Raw genomic sequence first — 18,650 nt, forward strand, 5'->3', positions numbered from 1 at the left:
AAAAAAACGTTCCCTTATTATAGTAGGGACAGGGATTTGGGAAGTGGGCTTTCCTATTCAGCAGGATAGGGAGGGTATAGTAAAAAGGGAAAGATAGGATTTAGTTGGGACCATGGAACTAGGATTAGGAATACTAAAGCAGCTAACTCTAGTGGTGTCCATCCTTACTTCTTCAATTGCTTCTATGCCTTTTGGTGGCCCATTGAGATAAAGGGCAGCAGAGGGAGAACTTTCAGATAACTTTATTCAAACATCTTTTATCTTCTACCATCTCCTTCCAAGTAATCCTTTTTCCATCTTTCTCCTGGCCTATGATACTATTGCAGCTATCAGAGGTTGTCCTTTAGTTATCTTCCAGGTTTATCAGTGCCTTAACTGTAAATGAAAAAGACTGTGAGAATGGAGTAATGATTCTGAATATTATCAATCCCTAGTAAGGAGTGCATTTGTGGGGTTTTGGGTCTCCATATTAAAGTTGCCTTTAAATTGTGTGTATATGATTCCATATATTCACTTACACTTTATGTGTATCAACTAAAGCTAATCCTAGGTTCCAGCTTTTGAAATCTACCTCAAGTTAGTGTCCAGGAACTCAGGATGCCAGTTAACCACGCTCTTCTCTCCACCAAATTACCCAAGCTCCTTAGAGCAAAATAAAAGTGCTGGAATAACTCTGAAAAAATAGAGGCAAAATGGGGGCAGCTAGGTGGTGCAATGGATAGAGCACCAGCCCTGAAGTCAAGAGGACCTGAGTTCAAATCAAATCTGATCTCAGATGCTTAACACTTCCCAGCTGTGTGACCCTAGGCAAGTCACTTAATCCAATTGTCTGGGGCGGGGAGGGGGAAGGAGGAAAAATGTATGCAAAATTCTGAAGTTTTGCAGATTCTCACTGTTGGTGTCCTTTTTTCTTACAGAGTAAGAAAAATATCCTTATGTGGCCTCTGGCTGTATGATCTGCTCCTGTAGTCCCACAACTTCTCCAGGTTCTCTTGTTCTCCTTTGCGTTGTATAGAAACTAAATGGCCCTGGCCCTCCTTCCATACTTTACTGTTCAGGGTGTGGTCCAAATTCTCTATTATGTCCCCAAATAGGCACTTTTCCTCTGAGGTTCTCCCATCTAGATTCAGCTATTATATGTTCTCATATTCTCAACTCATTCTTTTTCTTAACCTTGCTCTGGTCCCAACCTTGATTTGAGATTTTTGATTGCTGGAATGGGATCTTAAAAACTGAACTGCCAGAAAATAGTCATTTTGTAAGCCATCAAGTGAGTTCTGATAATTTCTATACTCAATCTTTCTATTGATTTCTGTGTGGCATTCAACTGCTTTGAATTTTAAAAAAAATTTCAAGGGAACAGTGATTCCTCAACAGTGTCCTAAGCATCTCTCATCTAGGTAATTGTTCCTGGCTCTCAGATGCATCCTACCTGCGAAATCTTGTAGCTGTTTACGTTCCTCTATGTTGTATTGAAGCTTTTCTAGCAATTCAAAATATCGAAAGAGTGAATCTCGGGGCCAAACCACCCGTTCATCCTGGTCCATTTCCATCAGCCCAGGGAGATTCTGGTGCACATGAGTCTCCCAGTCCACTAGGCCTGGGCTATCAGAGCTCACTGTAGAGAAGAGTTGGGATAGGTTAATCTTTAAAGAGATGACTAAGAGGTGGTGGAGGGAACAATGGGGGAAATGTGAGAGGTATAACATCATAGTGTTGGAGCTCAGAAAGTGCTAGAATGTCTGAATCTGAATCTGAATTATGAAGACAATATAACTCACATAGGTTTTCTTGAGCAGATGGGGCATCTTTTGGGACAGTTGTCTTGGTTACATTTTCAGGATTAGTCTTATCATTTTTGGGTAGAATTGGAAACTGATGAGAAGTAATGGGTATCACATGGCTAATCCTGTGAAGAAATTTGACTTTTATTGCTTTAGCTCTATCCAGGAAGTATGACTTCTGATATATTCTTACTTTTTGTCTTGTGTAGCTCTAGACCTGATAGCTTAGATTTTAGACCATGGGTGGGGTAGGATACAGTCCAAAATAGTCACAGAATTCAGACCTGACTTAGAATTTTAGTCCGTCAATAGTAGCCAATATCCCAACTTCATAATCATATCCTTTTCCCTCAGCCCCAGTGTCTGCCTTTCAAACCCATATTCATCCTCTTATCTTCATCAATGTACCCAAGTCCTTCTCTCCCATTTCCATGGTCCTACTATTCTCTGCTCTTCCCACATACTTTTTTCTCTAAGCTCTATTTTTATTTTGCATTCCCCAATCTTGTTCCCTCTGCTCTGACACTCAGCTTTGGCTTTCTACTTCCCCATTCTTTACCAGCCCTTTTATCTCTGCCCTACTCATTAATGCACACTCCTTACCCAGAAACTTTGGGTGCCACTTTTCCATCTCTCTGGTGATGTCTCCTATTGACCAGAGAACAGAAAGTAAAGGGAATTGTACTGGACTCTGTTAGAAAACCAACACAGCAAAAAGGAAAAGGAGAGGAATAAAGGATGGAATTAAGTCAGAAAGTGAGAAAGGGGGAAGATAGTGGGTAAAGATGGTAGGAAAGGAACAGAATGAGATTAAAATGAAGAGCAGGGAAAGAGTCTATGCCAAGGTTATTGGAAAATCTGGGGACTGAAGGCTGGGCAGGAGACAGGAGGTCAGGAGGAGAAGAAAACATCACTTGAAGTTGGGAGGAGGTAGATCAAGGGATCTTTGAGAGGCCAAAGTTGGCCTTGAGAATGAGGAGGCAGGATGGTGAACCTTTTGATGATCTGGCGTTTGAATATGTCGGCCTTGTGCTGCACCGCCAAATGTGTTGCCTCCTCCCACAGTTCATTCCTAATTGCCTGGAAATTAGTAACTGCCACAAAGAGTCATGAAAGAATTGGGTCAGATGAAAGCTGAAACAGACTAAGAAAAGCTGGGGGATGCTGGGGGACCAGAGTAAACATACCTCCCAGGCTCAACTCTGACTTTCCACATGTAGTTCACTTTTACCCTCAGTCATATGACACTAATCCTTTCCCTCCCCCCCTCCAAGTCACTCCTTTTCCCAAACTTCTCTGACCTCATTGGACCCACCCCATCCCACCTAGCCTCTGCTCACCCATCATAGCTACTATGATGTTGCGGAAGATGATGGAGCCAAGCAACAGCCAGAGGATAACATATATACTACTGAATGTTTTACTTAGTCCAGGAACTCTCCAGGCATCCTGAAGCAGTGCATACCAGTGATCCAGGGTGAAGAGGATGAACACTGTCACCAGGGAGTTGGGCATATCGCTACAGAAAAGAAATGGGAAGCAGAATAGAATGGGGTATAGAGAGAGGAAGTTAGACTTCTCAAAAAAAAAATGCCCAGAATCATTCTTACTTTTGAAAATTTCTGACTCTAACTTATCACCTCTTTTTTTTTTTTTGCCATATTTTAATTTTTCATTTTGTATTTATGTAATTACAATTTCTTCTCTAAGTGAATAATCCAGCTCTCATCCTATTTAACTTCATTTTATTTCTCTTACTTGACAAATTGGCTTTTAATTATAGTTTTATTCTCCACTCATGATAACTGTTTTTTGGTATTTCAATTGTGTCTGACTCTTTGTCACTCCACTTGGGAGGGGTGGTTCTTGGCAAAGATGCTGGAGTGTTTTGCCTTTTCCTTCTTCAGCTCAGTGACTCACTCAGAGTCTGTGTAATGTCTAAGGTCAGATTTGAACTCAGGAAGATGAGTCTTCTTGATTCCAAGCCCAGTACTCTATCTTGCTGCCCATTCTCCTCTTAATATCGTTACAAATTTTAAAAACCTGCTCTTTAACTTCTCAGCGTGTAAGAAGAGATGTGTTTGATATACCTATGAGAAATGTGTATATCATGTTTGCAAACAACATTACTAAGAAGTTGTAAAAGGTCTCACAAAGATGACTCTTCTCCACCTTCTCTCTTTTGGCTCCTTTCAACTTCCTGAAAATACTAAAGCTGAATAAAATAAAACTTTGAATCTTAATGATTAATAGTAACTAAGACCTATATATTGCTTTTAAAGGTTGCATTTTGCTTTACTTGCACTATTTAATTTAAATACTTATTAGATATTATGAAATATATTTAAATTTAATAATTTAGAAGTATGCATCTGGTAATGCCATGAATAGGGCATCATGCTTGGAATTAGCAAGATTCATTTTCCTAAGTTCAAATTTGGCCTCAGACACTTGCTTAGTCATGTTTGCCTCAGTTTCCTCATCTGTAAAATGAACTGGAACAGCTGTAAAATGGCACACCACTCCAGTATCATTGCTAAGAAATCCCCAATGGGATCACAAAGAATCCATCATGACTCAAAAACAAATAACTTAGAAGTATTCATTAGGGACAAGAACTCTACTATGAGCCTATGGAGCCAACTATGATTACTTTTTGGTAAGTCTAATGACTTGAACATGACATTGTAAATAATTAACAGCAAGATAACTTTCCCTGATTTCCATGAACCATCTATTGACAACCAGAGAATATTCAAACACTTTCAGAAGGGATAATTGAATCTTCTGAAGAGGTTAATATGAATTCAAAAAAATATGTTATTATATAGGACTACTTGCCATCTAGTGGAGGGAGGGAGGGAAAAATCAGAACAGAAGCGAGTGCAAGGGATAATGTTGTAAAAAAAATTACCCTGGCATGGATTCTGTCAATATAAAGTTATTATAAAATAAAATATCAAAAAAATATGTTATATGTGATCAAAAGGTTTATAGGTTGAAATTGAAGGTTTGTTTTTTGTATGTGTTTGCACTCATTATGAGAGAAACAGAATAATCGAATTGGATGTTTGAATTACAAGTACCATTTGTTCAACCACCCAATTCTTGCTTAAAACTTAACCCCTTTAATGTAACTTTGTAAATGTTTTCTAAACATTTTTAACATTGTGTAAATTTATATTCAACATCTTTTTGCAAATAAATTGCACCTAGCTTTCATCTTTATAACAATGAGTGTGAAATTCATGGGCCATAATTCTCATACTGGTGGATCTTTTCCTAAGTAATTCTAGCCAATCCGATTACAGATTTTTGAAGAATCACTTAACAGTGAAAGATATCAGACACAGTAGTCTTTGTTACTTTGTTACTTAGTTATGTATGGAATGTTTGTTTTTGGCAGACCATGATGTTTTGATTTTAATAAACTTGAATTAAAAAGAATATAACTGAAGAGATCAAGAAGTTTGCTTGGTGAGTTCTATATGATATACAATCCCTATACCTACAGAGTAACAATGATAAGAATTGTTTTTCTCCAAAAATCTATAAGTGGACCTTGTAATAATGTTTGATTGCTAAGGATGTCTAGGGAATGTATATAGGTATGCAACTTAGCATTCTAAAGCATACCTGGAGATAATATTATTCCCTACCTCTATGGGGAAATCTGTTTTCAAGATCACAGTCAATACCATTTGCTATATTCTCCAGTCCTCCCCTACCCACCTTATGTTTTGTTTTTATGACTGTGAATCCAAACCACCTCAATTTTTATCCCACTTTTGCTTGTCCCATCCCAAGTTCCCTTGACCTCCCCCAGGTTTGCCCCGGTCCTGCCTACACGAAGTACATCTGGTATTCCAAGTCCTGGATGTCTGAACGGCTATAATTTTCAAAGAAGTAGATACCAGTCAGAGCAAAAATGTAGAAGAAAATGAGCAACAGCACCAGGAGGAAGGTCATAGTCTGGAGGCCACAAATCAAAGGATAGTTGAATTAGGCCAGACTGCTCTCTTCCAACAACCCAATCCAGTCTAGCCCAGAACATTACAATACTCATTCCCAGTTGTGGACCCATTCACCCCCAAACTACTACAATCCAGTCACCAATCCACTCTCATTCAATAAGCTATTGACCATTTGACCCATTCATTTCCTACACTTTCTTCTAGTTCATATTTGGCTCCAGCTTCCCCCCTTCCCCCTTCCTTGGTTTCTGCAGTCACCTTAAGAGCCCTGACGAGAGCTAGGATGATGACTCGAATTTGACCGAACCGTGTAAAAAGTTTGAGTGACCTCAGCACCCGGCAGATACGTAACAACTGCACCCACAATGCTTCAGTTGAGAACCCTGAGAGTACCACCATCTCAGGAAGCAATGACTGTGGACACCATACAAATTGATGTTATTTTTCCCTAAATATTATCTTTCAATCTTTGTTCCCTCATCTTCATCCTACCTACTCTCCCATCCCCAACCATTGAGCACCATTTCTTGGGCATGGCCTGCCCACCTCTTGAGTTTTCAGAGAAGTAGGAAAATTGAAACAGCAAAGCTTCCAAGTTACTTTTCTTTGAAAAGTACTTGAATGTAAACTCATATAATCTGCCCAAATCCATCTCCCACTCTAGAGTTTGCAGGTTGCTTCTTACATTCCTAAACTCACCTTTGAGTCTCCCCTTTTAATCTTACCAATATGGTGACAAGCAAGTCAAAGATATTCCAGGCACTTTTCCAAAAGAGGAAGAAATTGTACAGCCACATGAGAATAATCTCCAGGATGAAGATAAGCAACATGAACCAAGATGCCACCTCCAGAGCCAGCATTACTGGCAACATTTTGACATCTTTAGTATTCACTAACTCTATACGAGGGAGGCAAGAAGTAAGGGTCAAAAGGAAGGATGTAAAAAGGATTTGCCAAATGACTTAAATGTATAGATGTCAACATAAACCTAACTTCTTGTCAACACTGTCTCACTTTGCTTAAGCAGCTAGGTGGCACTGTGGATATGGTAGAGCTTGGTGTATATAATATATAGCATAGCATATAGTTGAGCTTGGTGTTCTGACTTGCTTCAGGCACTACCTATGACCTTGGGAAATCACTTAAAACTCAGCTTTAGGTTCCACATCTACAAAATGGGGATGATAATAGTACCTATCTCACAGGGTTATTGTGAGGATCAAATGAGATAATTGCAAAACACTTAGTACTACTGTCTCTGGCACATCATAAGTATTATATAAACATTAGCTATTATTACCCCCACTCTTCCAATTTGCAATACTGCTATTGATACATTGAGAAGGGAAAACATAGATCACTGCTGTTAGTAGCTGCCTGTTATTTGATAAAAGTTTTGTAAAGATAAAAGGGAACTGAAGTCATCTAGTTCTTGCCCAAGATCACATAAGAGAGGTAGTGTGATGCAGGGAGAAAAAAAAAGCAAAACACAAGATTTGGAGTCAGAAGATGTGGGTTCAAGCCTCTCTGCTATTGACTGGAATTTGGTAAGTCACTTTCTATTTCTGAGTCTGTTTCCTAATTCTTAAACTGAGGGGCTTTGAATCTTAGATATCTTCAAATTCATTCAACCACTTCACCTTATAAACTGAGACTTAGAAAATCTTCAATCTTGTTATCCGCAAAATGATACTACTTGTATTAATGGGCTTATGAGGAATATACTTAGAAAACTTTAAGATCTCATCAAAATGTAAAACATCATTCAGATATTTCAACATCAAATCTTGATCCAAAATCTTGGGAATTCTTTAGCTTAATTTGGCACTATGATGACTAGAGCTAAGAGAGTTAGAAAAATCTATACTAGACTACAGATAAGAATCAGTGAAGTTTTAAGTTTGTGTTTGAAAGTTGTGCTTATGTTTGAAAATTGAACTTCAATTTTATTTTGAGGAGTTAAGACTATTTCCTTTTACTAAACAGGCCAGGCAATTAATATGCTGCTAGATCATTAGTGTTTTCAAGGACAGAGGACTATCCTTTGTTACTTCTCAATACTAGAAAGTATAAATTATTAAAAGATACCATAAGCAAATTAGGCAAGCAAGGGAAAATTTACCTATCAGATCTTTGGAGAAGGGAGGAATTTATAACTAAAGAAGAACTAGAAAACATAAAATGCAAAATGGACAACTGTAATTACCTTAAATTAAAAAAGTCTGCAACAAACAAAACAAAATTAAAAGGTAAGTACAAAATTGGGAAAAAAATTTTATAGCCAATATTTCTGATAAAGGTCTCATTTCTAAAATATATGAAGAACTATGTCAAATTTATAAGAATACAAGTTATTCTCCAATTGATAAATGGTCAAAGGATATGAATAGACAATTATCAGATGATGAAATTAAAGTTATCTATAGTCATAAAAAAATACTCTACATCACTATTAGAGAAATGCAAATTAAAACAACTTTGAAGTACCACCTCATACTTCTCAGATTGACTAAGATAACAGGAAAAGATAAATGTTCTAGGGGATGTGGGAAAACTAGGATACTAATGTATTGTTGGTGTGAAATGATCCAACCATTCTGGAGAGCAATTTGGAACTATGCCCAAAAGGATATCAAACTTTGCATCCCCTTTGATCCAGCAGGTCACTATTAGGTCAACAAGAAAATCATAAAAAGGAGAAAAAAGGACCCACATGTGCAAAAATATTTGTAGCAAGTTTTTTTTTTTGTGTATGTGGTGGCGAAGAATTGGAAATTAGTAGATGCCTATCAATTGGGGAATGGGTGGATGTTATATGAAAGTAATGGAATATTATTCTATAAAAAATGATAAACACAATACAGTATACACAGTAACAGCAAGAATGAGTGATGATCAACTCTGAAAGATTTGGTTCTTCTCAGCAGTTGGATGATCTAAGGCAATCCTAATAAACTTTGAGTAGAAAACACCATCTGCATCCAGAGAGAGAACTATGGATAATGAATGTAAATCAACTTAAGCCATGATCACTTTTTTCTTATTCTGTTTTTCTCTAGTGATTTTCCTCTTTTGTTCTGATTTTTCTCTCCCAGTATAATTCATAAATGTGTATTTTTAAAATATACATGTATAACCAGAAAAAAGAAACAAAAAAGTAAAAAATTCAAATTATCTCAGGGAACACTAGACAAATAATAGATTGATTTCTGAGATTATCAGCCACTCAGTTAATAAGCATTTATGAAGCACCTTCTATGTGTCAGGTACTTTAAGTTCTAGGAATGCACATAAAGGTAAATGACAATGCCTACCTCAAGCAACTCAAAATCCAATGGAGATGACATACAAACTATGAACAAACAGGCTATGTACAGGATAAATAGGAAATAATCAATAAAGGCACTGAAATTGAGAAGGATTGGGGAAGGTTTCCTGTAGATGTTGAGATTTTAATTGGGACTTGAAACCAGGTAAATCAGGAAGCAGAGATATGGAAGGATTTAATTCCAGGTATGTGAAATAGCCAGTGAAATTAGAGTTTGAGTAGCTGGCTTGTTTGAGGAATAGCAAGGTAGCCAGTGTTACTAGATTGAAGAGTGTGAGTTTCTGTATAAAGTGTAAGAAAAGTGAAAGGCAGTGGTGGTGATCTTAGATTATGAAAAGCTCTGAATGCTCTTAAAATATATAAAACATTTATATCTGATCTTAAAAGTGACAGGGAGCCCAATAGTGATGTGGAGAGATCATAGCACATGATTATAGCATTTCTAATAACTCACAGTAATATTCTTTGCATTTTTATTTTTTAAGGTTTATAAAGTTATTGAAGGATTTTATTTATTTTTTACCACAGTAGCTTTGGGAGGTAAATATCATCGGTATTTTACAGACGAGGAAATATACTTTTGGAGATTTAAATTCAGGTCTTTGGACTCTAAAAATCAGTCTTTCCCCCTGCCAAAGAGAACAATTTTCAAATTCACTTATTAAAATGCTGCATTTACTTTACATTTTGATGGATTGTTATTGGCTTAAATAAGACTCAATGTAAAAATATTGCTTTTGCAAAAAATTCTTAAAAGCGTAAGGAATTCAATCATTAATCAGATCAACAATATAATCCACTCAGAATTTAGTTTCTTATGGTGACCCCAAGAGAAAATTTCTTGTGAAGAATCTTTTTTTCCCCAAAAAATCATGGTAGTTTTTAATTTTTCTATTTTTTTTCTCTTTGATTTGATAAGTTTTTTGTTATGCATTTATATTCTTTTTATTTTAAACATTTTTCCTAATCATGTTGGGAGAAGAAAAATCAGAACAAAAAACCACAAGAGAAAAAACCAAAAAAAAAAAAAAAAAAAAAACCAGAAAAAAAAAGTGAACATAATATGCTAATTTACATTCTGTCTCCTTGGTTCTCTCTCTGGATGCAGATGGTATTTTTCATTCCAAATTTTATTGGGATTACTTTAGATCATTGTTCTGAAGAATAGTCTGTCGTAGTTGATCATCACACAATCTTGCTGTTACTGTATTTATTTTATTCCTGCTTCTGCTTGTTTTGTTCAACAACAATTCATGTAAATCTTCTGTAGGATATTCTTTATGATGTCACATATGATATATATATTTGAGATGTATATAAAATATCTTTAGTTTTCTTTTATAATCATACATGGATTTATCTAACTCATCTTGCATTAATCTTATTAGAAGAGCTACTTAAGTTTACTACTTCATGTGGTAAGTTATTTCCTTTATAAAGGGATGACCCTTCTTTCTGAATTCAGTGACTATATCTTTGTTCACCCTCTTTATCTCCTTTATGATTTTAAAACTCTATTCTAAGACTTTGTTGTGGCTAGAGATCATCTTGGGTCCTTAAAAGCTATGCCAGTAGCTACACATTTATCCCTATACTATTTCCCTATACTATTCAGCCTTTTGAAGGTAAGGGTATTTTCTTTTTGTTTCTCTTGATGGCTAATGTTTGTTGAATAAGTGAATGCTGGGAAGATAAATATGGTGTAAGTAACTAACTATATCTGCTTTAAAAGTCTAAGTAAGTGGGGCAACTAGGTGGCACCAGTGGATAGAGCATCAGCCTTGAAGTCAGGAGGACCTGAGTTCAAATCTAGTCTCAGACATTGAACACTTCCCTGTTGCTGGCTATGTGACCCTGGGCAAGTCACTTAACCCCAATTGCCTCAAAAAAAAAAAAAAAAAAGTCTAGGTAAGTGCAGATACATTCAGTACTTGCTGATGAATCATTTCACTATTCAATCAACATCTACTATGTTCTAGGCACTGTGCTACATGCTGGGTACTCAAATCAAGTGGTATCATAAAGGAGAATATAAAATGTCCCTCAGCTTTGCTCCTGCAGTGGCAAAGAGGAGGAAAAAAAAGAGAAGTTTTTTGACTGTCTGTAAACATTAATAAAACCTGTAATTTACATGTCGAATTCTTGTCAATGACCTATGACCAGTGACCAATGAATAAGCAGACCTATATTACTATAAGAACAGTTCATCTTGTTCATCTTGGCATTCTTATTACAAATGAAAGAAAATTGAAATTAAGGGGAAGATTTGTCCATATCTCCTGCCTAGAGTCAAATAAAGGAAGTGGACAATTTGATTTTATTGTATTTCCAAAGACAACAAGAACATTTCATGGGACATTTGGTCATCTCATACTGAATGTCACTCATACCGTGATAAGCATTTGCAAAAAGACTACCAAAAATAACTATAGCTTATGAGTCAATTTCTATTACAGAGAATGTCAAGAAATTCTACGAGGAACTTGATAAGACTTTAAATTCAACATATACTCTTAATTCTTGTTTTAATGTCTATTCAAAAGTAAACCCAGGAAAGGATAATAAAAAAAATATGATGGAAATATGGTTCAGGAGCAAGAGAGAAGTCAAAATGTATATATCCCATAGAAATATTTTATCTGCATAGTTTTTGAAAACATCTTTCTTTGCGAAGAGAATCAGAAAGTGCTAGAGCTACTTGGTAAGTACCAAATAACATCTTAAGTAACGAACGAGATTATGTTTTAATCGAAAGTAAAAAAATAGTTGTGGAAATTAGTTCTGAATTACAAGTCTATATAGTCAGACTAATGATGTGTTATATAGCAAAGATCAAAACTAGGTGAATAAAAATGAGAGGATAACAATTGAGCCAATTGCAACTTGATCTATTTAAGCAAACTGTTGATGCTGAAAAGTAGAATGGATAGAAAAAAAGACACTGATACAGACTCCTATCATTGTCTAAGGAAGTTTAATTGATATAATCACCATAATGAAGCCAAAAGAATTTAGAAACCACGTTGGCCTGCAAACACTTGAATTCTTTGCCAAGCAGAGATTTGCTGGCTAAGAACAATGACAGTTTAGAATACAAACTTGCTTACAAATTCTAAGAAAAAGAAAGTGAAGATTATAAGCTATATTGCCCTACAAAAAAAAGAAAAAATAGCAGGTGGGAAAACAAGTTTTGCAGAAACTTTGGTGAGAGATTCAAGTAATTAAAATTATTTTAATGATAATGAAACTTTAGGAAGGAAAACAGACAAAAACTGAAGTTACATAAGCAAGAGTGAGCTAGAGCTAACTTTTATTCAGAATTGATTAAAAGTTTTTACGTGAGCATTTATGCCTCAAAAATCAACCAATGCTACAAACTAGAACTTAATTATTGTTTTGTGATTTTCTTGACTTAAGTGAAGAAAATATAATGAAGATTAAGTTTGAACATGTATATGTTTCTCCCTCCACCCCCCACCCCCAGCCAAGAAAATGGGTTAAGCATTTATCAACACCGTATACTGCCATTTTTGGACTCAACATCACAGTCTCAAATGTAGAATATAGAAATTGCACAGAAGGAAACAAAGATGAGAAAACTAGATTATCCTGAGTATATATACACCAGGATAATCAATGCTGAAGGCAACACTACTCAACTAAAACTATCCTTTTCACTATCCTGAATGACCTACTTTTTTCAGTCTATTTTTACTTGACCTCTTTATAGCTTCATTCACCATCAACTACCTCTTCTTCTTGGGATACATTTCTCCTCCCTTGTCTTCCATGAAATAGTACCCTCCCCTGATTCTCTTTTTACCTGCCTGATCTTCTGAGTCTCATATTCATCTCTCAATCAATAAGCATATGTCCTCCAGGACCTCTTTCTTTTCTCTATAATCTACTTTAGCTCCCACAGTTCAAAAATCATCTGTTCAGATGATTACCAAATATATATCTAGCCTTAATCTTTTCCACAATTCTACATCCTAGATGTCTTATCTCAAATTTTATGTGTCCAAAAAAGTTTACCTCAATAAACTCACTTCTCCTAAACTTCCCTATTTCTGTTGAGGGTAATGCTATCTTTCTAGACATTAAGGATCACAACTTGTCAACTGTGACTCTTCTTTTGCCCATTACTCCTCAAAACCAATTAGTTGCCTATTTTTACTGATTCTACCACTACATTATCTCTTGTATTTTGCTCCTTTTGTGGTCATTACCTCTTAATCTCCTTGCCTCAAGTCTCTCCTTCTCCCTCTAAACTATCCAATGTATAGCTGCCCAAGTCTGACTACAATCTGACTCCCTAGTCAAGTGACTTCCTATTACTTCTAGAATAAATGATAAATTCCAAAATATGGCATTCAGACTTTTCACAATTTGACTCCCAATCACAATCTAGCTAACGGAATTCCTAAGCTTATTTTCTTTTTACATACTCTATTAAATCTCCAAATTGATGTCTAAGTTGTCTCCTATACTTGAAATGCATGTCCTTCTCATCTCTGCCTCTTATCTCGAGGCTTTTTTTTAGGGTCAGCTGAAGTAGCATCTCCAGCAGGAAGTCTGATATGCCTCTTCCCTCTGAATCCCTCACCTTGCACCCTCACAACTGTTAGTTCTTTCTTCTTCAAATTATATGCACTTATTTTCTGGAAAAACGCTAGCTCCTTGAGAACAGGAATTGATTCAGATTTGTCTTTGTTTTCTCAGCACTTTATACAAAGGCCAGCACATAGGATTAATAAGTGGAAAGATAAATGAGGTGATAGAGTACTTAAACTGCCCTGGACAGGATCAAGTTATCAGGCCAGGATAAATTACATTCCAGAGTCTCAAAGAACTGGCAGATGTGATTACTATATAAACAATGATTTCTGAATTATGTATGGGAGTGATTCAAAAAAAAAAAAAAAAAAAAGGAAGTATTAAAAACAGGCAAATGTCCTGATTTTCAAATAGGTGGGTAGAGTCGATAAGCTTCAGATTGGATGAGCTTAATTTTATTCTTAGCAAAATTCTAGGATTATTAAAGAATTAGTTTGTGAGTATTCAGAAAGGAAATAGAAAACTCATCTTGCTATTTTATCAAGAGCTTATGTCAGTCCCAATTCGTAATTTAAGGAGAAAGAGGATTGGGGACCAAGATGGACCGAGATATCAAGAAAATTTAGTAGACATAATATTGTTAAATTTCAGTAACTCACCATATTTTTTGGACTAGATGGAGAACTCTGGTTTAGATAAAAGTTAGGTGGAATCAGCATTTACTGAATGTAGAGTGATTTATCTTTGGTCCTTGTAACAGAACAGTTCGCTATTTTTTTCCAGACTTTTGATGAAAGAGTAGATGATATTTATCAGATTTGCAGGTGATATGAAGCTGAGGAGGAGGATAATGTGGTGGATGACAAGAATCAGGATCAAACCCAATAGACCAAGTCTAATGGCATGAAATTCAACAAGGATCAATATAGTCACATAAGAATTATAATAAAGAACTATAGAGAATAAGTGTATGCATGTAACTAAACAAAGATCATCTGATAAAGATCTAGAGCTAAGTAAATTACAAGCTTATTATGCGTAAACAATATGGCATGACAGCAAAAAACAAAGAAGTGAATAGACACAGAACATCTAGAACAAAGGAGGTGACAATCCCATTGCATTCAGCTTTGATCAGATCATATCTGGCAATATTAAGTTGCAAGAACCATATTTCAGTCTGAAAATTGACAAAGTTAGGTGCAGCTAGATGGTGCAGTGGAATACTGGTTCTGAAATCAGGAAGACTTATCTTCTTGAGTTCAAATCTAAGCTTTAGACACTTATTAGTTGTGTGACCCTGGGCAAGTTACTGTTTGCCTCAGTATCCTCATTAGTCAAATGAGCTGGAGAAACTACACTATAATTGCTAAGAAAACTCCAAATAGGGCCACAAAGAGTTGAACATGACTGAAATTGGCAAAATGAATCCTATCTGGAGGAGAATAACCTGGATGGATTGCCTCTCATTCTAAATATGAGAAAACTAAGGCCTAAGAAGGCTTAAGTGGCCTGTCAAATGACTCCCATTTTGTTGTGGCCATGAAGAAATGGCTGAATGTTCCAGAGATGTTTATTTTGGAGAAAACTTAATAGGGACATGATACCTGACTCCAAAAATCTGAAAAGCTGTCAAGTGTCATTTGTTCATGTTCCCAAAGAGCAGAGGTAGGATCAATAAGGAAATATTTAGAAGAGCAGATTTTGGTTCAGTGTAAGGTAGAACTTCCCATTAGAATTATCCCAAAGAATGGGTGCCTTGAGAGATCTATAGATTTTGATGTTCCTTGATCTTAGAATTTTTTATTCTTTTGTTATTGTTCAATCTTGTGTGATTGTTTTTCTGATTCTTTGTGACCCCTTTTGGGGTTTTTTTAAGCAAATAAGAGTGATTTGCCACTTCCTTCCATTTTTCTTCCTGACTTATTAATTCTAAATTACCCTGGATTTTTCAATTAAGTAATCTGAAAAGTATTATATCATTCACTGACAGGGATTCATAGCTTATAAAAATGTGAAAAAATTAATCCTAAGAAATGATTATATTGATTACAGCAGTATAGCTATTAATTTGGTAAATTGGTATTTTCTTTAGTTCCCAATAAGCTACTTATGCTTAAGAAACACTGTACATCTTACTTTCCTAAATCTCTCTGCTCTTTTCTCAAGGTCTACGTGGTTTTACTACTCTTTTTCTATTTCCCATTCCAGTTTATCTGACCTATTCTAATACCAACTTATTTTAGGAAATCCTAAACAAATTTAAGGGGAATCATCTCCCAATCCCTCCTCTCCTCCAACCATTCCAGGGTCTCACCTATTTCAACCATGAGTAAAATAGTATTCAAAAAGATGAGGAAGATGATAAGGTTTACAAAGAAAGGTCCTGTTTACCATTGAGGAAAAAAATGTCCCAAGTAGAGCTGGGATATTGAGGTTCAGGGCAGGAAAAAGGAGAATTGGAATCAGGCTAATTTGGGGGCAATTGGGAAAACAAGTCTATCCTATGTGTATAATGGAGGAATCTAAGGGATACATAAAAGATTAAAGGCTGGGTCAGGGAATATTTTGGGTCTCATAGCCAGGGAAAGGGAATCAAAGATACCTTATAGTAGCCAAAAGGATACTTTCAAGGACCCAGCCAGCCCAGAGAGAAATGGGGGCCCACTGACTGTAGCGCACTCTGAGTCGACACTGCTGTCTTTGGCCACCGGGGATTCGGTCATGACTAGGCCTGATACTGAAGCGAACCAGCTGATGGTGATCTCCTTGCATTAGTTTTCTTTGTCGGGAAGGATCTGTTATATTTTCAGGGGAAAGTGGGTAAAATGGCTATGTAGAATTTCATTCAGGATAGAAGGACAAATAACTCTTTAGACAGATTTAAGTCCTTGAACTGAGGAAGCAAGCTCATCATATTACTCTTTATGGCAACTGGCTACTATCAAACTATTTGGACCAAGAATATTGGGCTTGCTTTTTCTTACTAGTTTATTCATGAGTAGCAGTGCTCTTCTCTGATAAATATGTACAGCAAGTTTATATTTCCAAAATCTTTAGTATTAGTGCCTATACTTAGGTAACATGGAATTTCTGCTTAAAGAGGCTTCATAAACCTCAAGTCTGCCCACGGGAATTTAATAATAGTTATTTACCAAAATTGGGAGTCCTCCTGCCAAACACCCTGCTTGATTTCTAAGATTCCCCGACTTAGATTCCCTTTCTGTCCCCTTCTAAGCTGTGGGCTGTTTGGATAGACTGTCAGGGACTCAGTGGAGATAAAGGCTGCTGACCAAGGAATTCTCGAAGATTATGCCTCGGAACAGCTTGGCTCAATCCTCGCAAATGATCGATGAGAGAAAAGATGTCAATGAGTTTGGACCGCACAGCTTCAGCTCTGGTCACCACAGTTATCTGAGGGAGCTCTTCAGTATCAGAATGTGACTATGAGGAAAAAGAGGCATTAGGCAAGGACAATGACTCTGTTTAAAAACCATGATGAATAGGGAAATGGGAAAATTTTTACCCTCATTCCCAATCACCTTGAGCTCCATCTTTCAAATACTGCAGGACCTCTCCTACCTAGTGAACTGCCAAGCAGTAGCAGCTAAGGCTGCAAGTACTCGAGGCACCCAGTTTCACAGCAATGGAGTTCTAAAACAAGACCAAAGATATAAGGAGATCGTCTCATGGCAATCGCTCAAGTAGAATTGAGGAATCACTTATATGATGACAATTCCAACCCAGAGCTCTGGGACTGGTGTCAGGCAAGTAGACAGAGGACAGAGAAACTGAGGAATGATAAATGAAAGTAAAAAATGGAGAGACTGAGAGATGGAAAGGATGTGGAGAGAAAAGTGAACACGAGAAAAACAGAATATCGGAGGCAGAGATACACAGAAAGACAGCTGATTGTAGAGAAAGACAGCAGATTGTAGAGAGAGAAAAAAAGTATAAAACAGAAGGGGAGATCTAGACAAAGGGAGAATAGTAGAAGGAAAAGGAATAAAAGAAAAGGAACAGAGAAGGAGAGGTGCAACAGTGAGGGTGGGGTAAGAAATGAGAAAAGTAGACAGGAGGTGAGAGAAAGAAAAGTGAAAGTAGAAGGGAGGAGGCAGCGAGTAGAGAAGAAAAGAGAGGTCTGAGAGCCCTTAAGAATAGTTTGGTTTTTTATCTTTCTTTGAATCCCAAGCGCTTACTAAAGCGCCTACCTACATAGTAGGTGCTTAAATGCTAGTCGGACCAAATTGAGGGATGGCAGAGATGAAAGAGAAAAGGCAGAGATGGGGAGGAAAGAGAGGGAAAAGGAAGCAATGAGAAGGAGAGAAGAGGTCGGAGCAAAGAGAGAAAGAGTAAAGAGAGGTCGAATAAGGTAAGGAGGAGAAGACAAGTTAGGGAAAGTGGAAGGATGGGAGAAAGGTCAAGAGGGTAAGGACAAGATGGGGGTATGAGAAGAAATAGACGATAGGGAGGGAGGCGGAAAGGGGAAAACACAAGAGTTCCTGAGAGCTGAGGAAGCTCTTATGCTGCTAAGACTTAGAAACTGCAGGAATCCCGCGCCTACATCACTTCCTGATACTGAACTTTTCAATGGCTCAAGCTCTCCTCCCTCAGTCCCCACTTCCTGCTCCGACAGGGCGTCCGGCTCTCTCCAGACCACAATTCTCCGATTTCATTCAGAGGAATTTCTCCCACCTCGGAACCTTCACTTTCCAAAGTCTCCCTGCCCCACAACTAGATTTGTCTGACGCCCACCCAGCTCCCAGACACGGACCAACTCCGCCAGGTTCCCATCCTCCCACAAAGCTCCGCGCAGCCGTAAACCCGCCTCCACTCCGTTCCGCCCCGCCCCCTCTCTCCTGGTCCCCTCCTTTCCGCCCCGCCCCCTCTCTCTCACCCATTCGGCGGTTACCAGGTTGCCCCAGCCTGCTCAAGCCCAACCGATCACAGCCAATCCAGAGCTGCCACACTGCGGCACGAGCTCCGGGTGGGGGGTTGGGACTTCCG

The 18,650-nt window shown here is 37.3% G+C and overlaps 1 protein-coding gene across 1 annotated transcript; it reads right to left on the bottom strand.

Moving 5' to 3' along the window:
- Window positions 1-225: 225 nt before the first annotated feature.
- Window positions 226-18,544, bottom strand: CATSPER2 (cation channel sperm associated 2). Its single transcript, XM_051977212.1, has 14 exons — window positions 18,228-18,544; window positions 17,186-17,297; window positions 16,937-17,087; window positions 16,271-16,441; window positions 15,961-16,029; window positions 6,484-6,656; window positions 6,017-6,172; window positions 5,632-5,756; window positions 3,125-3,303; window positions 2,779-2,878; window positions 2,388-2,432; window positions 1,782-1,909; window positions 1,433-1,618; window positions 226-375 (listed from the first exon to the last, which is right to left on the bottom strand). The coding sequence occupies exons 2-14, from the start codon at window positions 17,195-17,197 to the stop codon at window positions 344-346; spliced, it is 1,527 nt and encodes a 508-aa protein (XP_051833172.1). The 5' UTR covers window positions 17,198-17,297; window positions 18,228-18,544; the 3' UTR covers window positions 226-343.
- Window positions 18,545-18,650: the final 106 nt, after the last annotated feature.

This window comes from Antechinus flavipes, chromosome 2 (assembly GCF_016432865.1).
Source record: "Antechinus flavipes isolate AdamAnt ecotype Samford, QLD, Australia chromosome 2, AdamAnt_v2, whole genome shotgun sequence".
Classification (NCBI taxonomy): Eukaryota; Metazoa; Chordata; class Mammalia; order Dasyuromorphia; family Dasyuridae; genus Antechinus; species Antechinus flavipes.

What these genes read in the sequence shown, in the direction of transcription:
- CATSPER2 (XM_051977212.1), bottom strand. An exon ending in GGCTGGCTGGGTCCTTGAAA is followed by an intron (nt 16,030 to 16,270) that starts GTATCCTTTTGG and finishes AATGGTAAACAG; the next exon opens with GACCTTTCTTTGTAAACCTT. An exon ending in ACTTGCTTGTCACCATATTG is followed by an intron (nt 6,173 to 6,483) that starts GTAAGATTAAAA and finishes TGGTGTCCACAG; the next exon opens with TCATTGCTTCCTGAGATGGT.